This window comes from Papilio polytes, unplaced genomic scaffold (genome assembly GCF_000836215.1).
Source record: "Papilio polytes unplaced genomic scaffold, Ppol_1.0 DF822845.1, whole genome shotgun sequence".
NCBI classification, from domain to species: domain Eukaryota; kingdom Metazoa; phylum Arthropoda; class Insecta; order Lepidoptera; family Papilionidae; genus Papilio; species Papilio polytes.
The window spans coordinates 2,039,746-2,049,083 of record NW_013526359.1 but is presented as its reverse complement, the minus strand read 5'-3'; the positions used below and the strand labels follow the sequence as shown (position 1 = coordinate 2,049,083).

Genomic DNA, 9,338 nt, shown 5'->3' with positions numbered 1-9,338 from the left:
CAGTATTTTATTTTTACTCTTCACAAATATCAACTTGACATTGTCATTGTCAGTGTCAGCCGTTTAGGAAAAATGCAAGAATATTTTTGATAACACTATCTATCGTTACAAATTAAAATACAAAACACAAGGTGTTTCAGAGCAGTAAAGAATACTAGACATTATTATATAAGGTCGTTTAAAAATGTATTCGGTCGCTTCACGCTCTCATGGAGTGTCAGTACGAGTAATACCTTTAATCAGAAAATTACCACAAATTGGAAATGTGTCAAGAATTATAGTGCCAGGAAGTGTGAATAAAACGTTGCAATTTAACAAGAATTATTTTACGGATGCACGCCAAAATGAACATAAAAATGTTCATCAACTTTCATACAAATACTTATTGTATTCTATTTTGTTTAGTGCAGTTACTTATACGTCGTATAAGATCTGGTAAGTTTTTATATAGTTACTGTACAAAATACAATATTTTGATTTTATTACTGAACTTTATATTTTATCATTGTACTATTTTTTTATAGAAGTTAAATTCTAATATTTAAGGTTGGGTCACCAAGTATTTCCTGCTATTACTGCAGCCGAACAAATAACAGAAACTGACTCTGACAGTGAAGTTGATACAAAAAAGAAAAGATATAGGAGAGAAAAGATTGGATTTAGAGACAGAAAGGTAACCACAAATACTTTTTTCATTAAATACTTATTTCTTTATTTTTTTTTGCAATTGTTACTTTTTTATTTTAATTGCAATTTAGATCATTGAATATGAAAACCGCATGAGGTCATATTCAACTCCGGACAAGATATTTCGCTATTTTGCAACTGTTAAGTTGAGTATTGGAGAGAACACTGAAGTTTACATGACACCTGATGACTTCTTGAGAGCAATCACACCAGGCATGAAGCAGCCTGATGGTATTATTTCTTATTTTTGTTTTTGTTTGGCTTTATTTATTGTTTTTGGTTAATTTAAAAAACATTGGATGTCATAAAAACTAACAATACATTTTAAACAATGCTTCATGTAAAAAATTGTAATTATAATATTTATTAAATGTGTGTTCAACTCTACAGATCTTTATAAACAGAAGATTCACAACTTGTATTTTCATGCTTATTCATGTTTTATGTTTAAAGTCTATTTACAAGAATTAATTTTTATTATTATTTACTAAACCTCTCAAATCATAAAGCATGGTTACCTTCCCTCCATATGTATGTATCCTATCATATAATATTAAGGTATTGGTCATTACTAAATATATCATCCTTTTTGGAATGCTGCGGGATCAGATAATTGAATATGAGAATCGCATGAGACAGTATTCAACACCTGATAAGGTGTTCAGATACTTTGCGACCCTTCAGGCTCAACATCATGATCAGCATGAGGTATTCATGACGCCAGACGACTTTTTACGTTCCATGACGCCTGGAGTCAAACAGCCAGATGGTAAATGTTGATATAGCATTTTTTTACATATTTTTGTAGCTGTAGGTAATTTCAACATTTATGTTCGTAAAATTGGAGTTTTAGATTACATGGGGAAATGTCCTGTTAATGCTTAGCTTTACAATATGTACTAATATTATAAAGAGGAAAGATTTATATTTTTGTATATATCAATATAACTAACAAAGGATTCGGCCGATTTCAAAATTTCTTTCACCATTAAAAAGCTTTGTTAGTTTCAATTCAAGAAGTTTCACTATGACCTTGCATTAGTTGCTAATAAATATAATTTTACAGGTTTGGGCTTAGACCAGTACAGAAGATATGATCCTAAGGTAAGAATAATATTTGAATTACACCCCAAATTTTCAGAGGATAAAAAACTATGCGTCATTTAAATAAAATATATATTAATATTTATTGATTCTTAATGTGACCACTAATTTACAATTTATATTTAATATTATTTTTAATCAAAGTTAACCAATTGAAATAGTATTACATATAGGTATAGATCCTAGTTTAACTATTCTAGATTGCATTTTAATTGGATCTTATGCAAATCTTGTCAGTTGGAACTGTTCAGTGAAATTATATAGAAATAGATTTTTTGATGTAATAATTGTTAAAATAGCGCGATATGGAATCAAAACTTACTGGCACTTTTTAAAAATACATTTCATTTGTTTATCATGGTAACATTTACAATTGTATGTCTACTAAATTCTTGGAATTAACTTCTAAATGTAAATGTTAAAAATTAAAAAATATTCTATTAAGTTTTTAGCAACTAATTTTGATTTCATCATTCTAAAATATATATCTAATGCATGTCAATATGTAAATAACAGCAAAGTCTTACATTTCTTTAAGAACATAGTAGTCAATCTTTACATAGAAATCTTCAAACCTGGCCTATTATATTTCGAGTACTACCGCACTGGCACTGTCTTTAACCACTCACCACTTTCTTGTCTTTTCAGAACATCGATGAGGTACTGTCCTGTCTATATTCTCTTCGCCTTTTCAGCTCACACTGTATTAAATTCTTCTAGTAAATGCACAGATAAATTACTTTCCAGTGCTAATAAATCTCTATTTATTTAGACTCCTACTTTTAGAGAAGCTAGAATTTCAAGCAGAATATTTTTTTGCATAACTTTTGTAGATTTTTTGCCCAGTATTTCTTTATGTTTAACTCTTAAGGGTTTAGCAAGGTAACATTTCAATGATCTTTAAAAATAAGGAATTAAATATAAATTATCCTTTTTATTATCTTTATTCTTGGTAGACATTTGTTCAGTATCTCAACTTTGACACATACATATCTAAAACATTTAATTAAAATTAACCAGTTAATATTACATCAATTCTATTTTTTACAAGAATTAAAAAATGTGCAGTCTTTTTGTACAAATGTTTGTTTGTTATTAAAAATGCTGTAATGTGCAAGAATCAAAATTAAAATTGAATGAAATGGGTCAATAAAGTCTCCTGTCTTTTCCTTTTTAATTGAATAAAATAAACAAATTTTGTTCTCTTTATTAACTCTTTATTTTTTTAAAGTTAACATTTACAATTTGCTAAACCCTTATAATTTCATTTCACAATAATAAATTATCTAATTTAACTCAAGAAGGTAGACACAATAAAATGTATTATACACTTAGCTTATCCTATGGCATGTAATATAGCTAAATGCAATTCTTTAGGTGAAAAGGACTAAATTAGGTACATGACACACTTTATTTATTTTTGGTAGCTGTTTTTTTTCGTCTTATTAAAAAAACTACACAATTGAGCACATGTAGTCTTTAACATTATAGAAAATAAAATCACAACATATTTAGGAATTGAAAATAGTGTTACAGTATAGTTTATACAAAAATATTTAGTAGCTAATAATTACTGAATAGAATAGAAATAACGAGTAGGTGAATAGAAAACTAATCTGCTTTAAAATTGAATTTGATAATCATACATTTATAAAATATTAATTATTTAAATTGTTTTTACTTTCAAGAGTATCACTCAACGACTTAACCTAGATCTTGACGAAGATTCGATTTTCTACAAGCTCGGCTCTTCGGGTCTGATCACTTTCAGTGACTACATTTTTCTACTCACAGTTTTATCAAGTAAGTGCTTTCAATTTTATTGAAGAAGTATTTAAGGTATAATATAGAAATTCAGTGATGTGCAAACATTTGGAAAAATTACCTTTCAAATTTACCTGTTTAAAAATCTACGGTTGGATTTATTAGGCTTTCTAAAGTCGTTCTCTATCTCTTGTATGAATTCCCAGAAAAAGAGTAAGGACATTCTATATAGTACTTTCTATTTAACATTTGTATTGGCACTATATATCGAAAATTTAAATATTTCTGTGTCTTACGTAACGTTTATAAACATTTGTTTCATATCCAAACATTTCGAAATCTAAACCATATATACGTAACAACTCATTAAGCATACTTTCGTCTAATTGTCCAAAATAATGTCTAAGCAAGGCCGAAGTATTCTTACCATCTCGTGATTTATTCATCACAGTTCGGAGTCTCGTTCTGCGATCTCTTACCCTCTTTTCCAAGACTTGACCTAGCCCCAGTTGTTGTATCACGTACGCCGAGTCTCTGGATAGAGTCTCAACTTTAGCTATTACCGTGAAATTGACAGCACACGGCGAACAGAATTGGTAATACGGCGCCCAGTGTTCGTCGTAGACCATCTTAGGGCCTTGTGCCTTATACTTTGCTATTAAGTAAGCTACAAATTCGTAAAATGTAGGCCCAGAACTCTTGATCGGTCCTAAAACTTTAATCGCTTCCTCTCTGTGTTCTGCTACGATAGCTTTGGCTAGTTTTCTATAAAAAGGAGGCGAGATGTATTCCAATTTGTCGCGGTAAGCTGATAGCAGTCTAACGAATGGCTCTCGTACAACTAACAGAGATATAACCCCGGGTGTAGTGATGGTATCTCTCAGTTCCTCTTCACTGGGCCGAGGGAATTTCCTCCGTGCTAACGTCAGAGGCGTGTGTCGCGTTCGTGCCAGAAACTTTTTGTCGTAACCACCTAAAAATAATAAAGCATCATCATTATTACGTTCTAAATAAAAATGCAGCAATTTGAATTAATATCTTGCGGACCTACATATATAAGAGCGTCGGTGGCTCAGTGGTTTGAACACTTGACTTGCAATCTACAGGTCTTGGGTTCGAATCCCGACGTGTACCAATGTGATTTTCGATTTTTCGAATTTTCATATGTACATAATTTACCCGACGTTCTTACGGTGAAGGAAAACATCGTGATGCAACCTGCACATATCGGCGAAAAAATTCAAAGATATGTGTGAAGTCGACCAACCCGCACTTGGCCAGCGTGGTTGACTATGGCCTAGTCACCCCATACTAGGGTAGGCTCCGAGCCCCTCGGTGGGGACGTATAGTGAGCTGGTGACGACGACGACGACGACTACATATATGTTTTCAACAGTTACTGAATTAGGGAAATTACCTAAAATATTGAAATTGTATAACCACGAAGAGCTTGCAGCTTTGAAAATATTGCACCACACGAGGTTATGTGCGTGGTCCACGAAGAACTCTTTGTTGTTGATCGTTTGTGAGTCGAGAGTGCGATCGCGACAGACATCTTGGACTTTGGCGGCTCGCGTTTCTAATTCGGAAACCGTCACATTGTCGGGTTCTAATAAATTGTTTGCCAAATCCTCCGGAGTATCCTCGCCTAAAACTGGGCCTTGTATCTATAAAAATATTATTTAAATGTCACATACATTTTTGATAAAAACGACGAAATTAAAACTACATTCATAATATTGACTGAAAAGTTATTTTCCGACCATCATTCCAAGCATTACACGTTGAAAAACATTGCAAACTAAATATATGATCTTAAAAGTCTTAACACAAAGCCGCTATGCAATCATTGATAGTAAATCAACAATGTAAACAAATGCTTTAAAAACAATTATTAAATAATTTTAATTTACCAGCCACTTAGTGTAATTGTCAGGTATCATGGACCAGTCCTTCACTTGTTTGCTTTCTCCACTCTTGAACACAGTCAGTCTCATTACAATCAAGTAGAGAGTCGCCCAAAACAAGAAGGCGGCTGTTTTCGCGCCGCATCTCAAACAATAGAAAACTTTCGACTTCACTTTGGCTCGAACACGTTTTATAGAAAATAACATTATAAAGCAACATGTGGGAAGGAAGGGGTGAAATTTGTAACACACGTGTTAAATAAGTTTATAAACGCATTTATGCGTTTATAAGCAAGCGATAGGATATTGGGTATTGTTTTGGCAGGAGCAATTTCACGCAGCATCTCTGAGATGGTGCGGACTGAGCATGAGCGAACTTAATGATTTTCTATCTCGCTACGCATGTTCTAGACTCCCAGACGGATGCCTGAATAATTAATGTTAATTACAAAACTAAAAATATCTTGTGTTAATCTCGTTAACATACTTATATTACGATTATAATATTTTACTAAACATAAATTTTATTCAGAGACTGAAGTACCTATCTCCTAGGTATTCATAGAAAAATTTTAACAATTTGAACATTAAGAATTTACAAATTTGGACCATGACAACTGTTTATTGCGATTTTAGTTTAAAATGAACCACCAATCTAATAATCTGTTTATCATAGGGATGAAAAGGTTCGACGTTATTTATTTAGTTTACAAAAAAATCTAATATCTCTCGTTTAGTCATTAGAAAAAAGTAGAGATCAGATATCGCTAAGTAAATAACAATCGTAGTTACAAACGTCTATGTCTCATTATAGCATCGCGTCGTCACTTCGAGATCGCGTTCCGCATGTTCGACCTGAACGGCGACGGGGATGTGGACTGCGAGGAGTTCGAGAAGGTGGCTGCGCTCATCCGCCAGCAGAGCAGCATCGGCTCACGGCACCGCGACCACGCCAATACTGGCAACACCTTCAAGGTCAGGAACTTACAGGCCAGAGATTCAATATTAGTTCTTTTCCCTTTTACATACTCTTCAATTTTGGAAACAATCGAACTTCCACCATTGGAGTACTTATGCGCAGACATTTAATTATTTGCTTCTATTTCTAGGGTATCAACTCAGCGCTGACCACATACTTCTTCGGTCCGAAGCTAAATGAGAAGTTGACCATAGAGAAGTTCCTCGACTTCCAACAGCAATTGCAGAAAGAAATTTTGTCTCTCGAATTCCAAAGAAAACAGCCAGGTATGTAAACTGTTATTGTAGCTTTGATTTTGAAATACCCTGCAATTACAAATTATCCATTTTTTTTTTGTATTTACTGAGGATTATCTTGTAAATTTCAGATGAAAACGGTCGTATTACGGAGGCTGATTTCGCAGAGCTGTTGTTAGCTTACGCCGGTTATCCTGCTAAGAAGAAGGCGAGGATGCTTAAACGGGTCAAGAAAATGTAAGTTACAAAAAATTCTGTGGCCGTAGTTCAGAATATGATAAATGCAATTTCATGACTTTACAGGACAAGCAATTAAATTGTTAAGAAATCTAGGCACTGTTAAAAAATGAAACATTCGATATGAAAACAAAAAATGTCATTCTTATAAGTTATATATGACCAAATGAAAAAGAATTTTATGTCGATCATACCTGTATTAATAAATCATTTCAGCAAAAATGTATCAATTTCTGATCTATGATCACAGAAAAATGCAACCGCTGCACCGTTTTTAAATTTCCTAGGTATTAATACTAGAAATATCTTTCGCGTATCAGGTTCCGCGACCACGGCGTTGGTATAACTAAAGATGATTACCTAAAGTTCTTCCATTTACTGAATAACATCAATGACGTGGACACTGCGTTGACGTTCTACCACATCGCGGGCGCGTCCATCGACCAGCCGACGCTGCGGCACGTGGCGCGCACCGTCGCGCACGTCGACCTGCACCCGCACGTTATTAACGTCGTCTTCACCATATTTGATGAGAACAGTAAGTTATTCTAATATAATCCTTTATAACACACTCTAACAGCCCTACAAATAAACGAGGTATAAAGTTAAACTTAGGAATAAACTGAGTATAAGCAAAATTATTCCGAAGTTTAATTTTATACCTCGTTTATTTGTAAGGCTTTAACTGTTTTTTATACAAATATACTATTACATATGTAACATATTTTGTCATATCTAATTAATTTTGAAAAAACAAAGAGAAATAACGGAGCCCTAATTCAAATTATTTTTTTTTATTTTACTTCTTACTGTTTACTATCTTACTTATTAGTAATAGTATTAATGTGAAAGTGTAGATGGATGTTTGTTACTACATAACTACATATCTCCAAAACGGCTCAACTGATCTCGCTGAAACTTAGCAAAGATGTAGATATAATCTGAAAGAATACATTTGCTACTAATTAAGTTTTTTTTTTTTTAACTCAGCGACGGAGTGACATGCGACAGCAAAACAGAGTAAAACATATAGTCGCATTAAAATTTCAAATCCATAAATCCATAGACAATGAGTGTAATTGTCACTGTTATAAAATTAGTCATATCTATTGAATTCTACTTTAAATCGTTGAAGACTGTTACATCTCATTTGGCCATATCTGAGTTCAGACATATCTTTCATCCTTTCTTTCCTACCTTGGGTTTATAGTAAGTAACGTTTTTATTCTTAACACTATTTATTTTTTAACAAAAATACATCATTATTTTTGAAGACAGAAACTATTATCAGTGTTATTTATTTTATATTATTTATTTATAGTGGACGGTCAACTCAGTAACAGGGAATTCGTAGCCGTAATGAAGAACAGACTTCTCCGAGGCTTGGAGAAGCCCAAAGACACGGGATTCGTTAAATTAATGTACTCATTAATTAAATGCGCAAGAGATACCAAACCTGCTTTACTCGATTTTTAAGCACTTTTTAATTAAGATATTCCTAATTTATCTCACTTACTGGTCATTACATTTAAGCTCTATTTCTTTAAGGTTAAGGATTATAATGCTATGACACTAGATCATATTTGTTACTATTGACTTGTTACGATATTTAAATACAATTGTAACGTTTTCCTGCAGTTTTGTTTGTTGATTAAGGTGTTAGTTAGCTTAAAGGAAATATACCAAAATTTAGAATATATTTAGCATGGTCATATAAATATTTGTAATTTGTTTGAAATAATATTGTTATAAGAATGAAATGCAAGGATGTATGCCGAGGTTTTTTCAATAGTTATTTGTTTTTTTGCATGCAACAAGCAAGAACATCTAATGAATTAATGTATTCTGCTTTATTACAATATTTAGGGCCTGTCCCACTAAATTGTAAATTGTCTGATAGCAATCCAACGTGCAAAATACGTGATGGAAATATCGGATTTTGTTCCCTTATCTGACAGGGACGTCATTTTTAAGCTATCTGAGCCTCTATCAGCCAGTGGTAAGAATAGGCCCTTATTCTCAGAAATGACATTTTCCGTTTTTATAGTTTGTTGACTTTCTTACTAAGTAATTTATCGTTTTTATAGTAATTATAGCAAATACTTAAAAACACTTTATGAGGCTTATCTATTAGCTAAGTATATAAAAATTGTAAATAACTCAGCTATCGGAGTGTTATTCTAATGTTTTTAATTGCATTTAGTTGTTAAAGATCTGCTTTGTTTGGATATAACTTTTTTACTTGTTGTTTAATTGTAATGTTATATACATTTTTAATTATGAATACCTCAACTGCTTTTTTTTTTATTCGACGAATTTTATTTTGTATATTTTTAAATCCATAGATTCAACTATAGGCAATTTATAAATTAATGTTTGGAATTTCTAACTAAATTAAATGGTGTGTTTTTTATTTTAGTTTTT

General features: G+C 32.3%; 2 protein-coding genes across 3 annotated transcripts; one reads left to right on the top strand and one right to left on the bottom strand.

Annotated features, from left to right (window-relative positions):
• The first annotated feature begins 50 nt into the window (after positions 1 to 50).
• On the top strand, positions 51 to 9,201 carry LOC106105597 (calcium uptake protein 1, mitochondrial-like). 2 transcript variants are annotated; one of them, XM_013286004.1, is made up of 11 exons: positions 51 to 435; positions 547 to 673; positions 759 to 918; positions 1,754 to 1,791; positions 2,440 to 2,451; positions 3,480 to 3,594; positions 6,277 to 6,437; positions 6,572 to 6,707; positions 6,809 to 6,914; positions 7,235 to 7,452; positions 8,236 to 9,201. In XM_013286004.1, the coding sequence occupies exons 1-11, from the start codon at positions 185 to 187 to the stop codon at positions 8,388 to 8,390; spliced, it is 1,479 nt and encodes a 492-aa protein (XP_013141458.1). In that variant the 5' UTR covers positions 51 to 184; the 3' UTR covers positions 8,391 to 9,201. The 2 variants fall into 2 exon arrangements, with proteins under 2 accessions (XP_013141458.1, XP_013141459.1); XM_013286005.1 differs by lacking the exon at positions 2,440 to 2,451 and having other exon boundaries at positions 8,236 to 9,200.
• Positions 3,605 to 5,863, bottom strand: LOC106105598 (carbohydrate sulfotransferase 11). The gene is made up of 3 exons (XM_013286006.1): positions 5,469 to 5,863; positions 4,973 to 5,222; positions 3,605 to 4,528 (listed from the first exon to the last, which is right to left on the bottom strand). Exons 1-3 carry the CDS (start codon positions 5,667 to 5,669, stop codon positions 3,831 to 3,833), a joined length of 1,149 nt encoding a protein of 382 aa, XP_013141460.1. The 5' UTR covers positions 5,670 to 5,863; the 3' UTR covers positions 3,605 to 3,830.
• Positions 9,202 to 9,338: the final 137 nt, after the last annotated feature.

Coding starts and splice junctions, on each gene's coding strand:
- LOC106105598 (XM_013286006.1), bottom strand. CDS start 5,669: ATGTTATTTTCTATAAAACGTGTTCGAGCCAAAGTGAAGTCGAAAGTT. Junction 5,223..5,468: donor ACAATTACACTAAGTGGCTG/GTAAATTAAAAT, acceptor ATATTTTTATAG/ATACAAGGCCCAGTTTTAGG. Junction 4,529..4,972: donor ATACAATTTCAATATTTTAG/GTAATTTCCCTA, acceptor TATTATTTTTAG/GTGGTTACGACAAAAAGTTT.
- LOC106105597 (XM_013286004.1), top strand. CDS start 185: ATGTATTCGGTCGCTTCACGCTCTCATGGAGTGTCAGTACGAGTAATA. Junction 436..546: donor TATACGTCGTATAAGATCTG/GTAAGTTTTTAT, acceptor CTAATATTTAAG/GTTGGGTCACCAAGTATTTC. Junction 6,708..6,808: donor ATTCCAAAGAAAACAGCCAG/GTATGTAAACTG, acceptor TGTAAATTTCAG/ATGAAAACGGTCGTATTACG.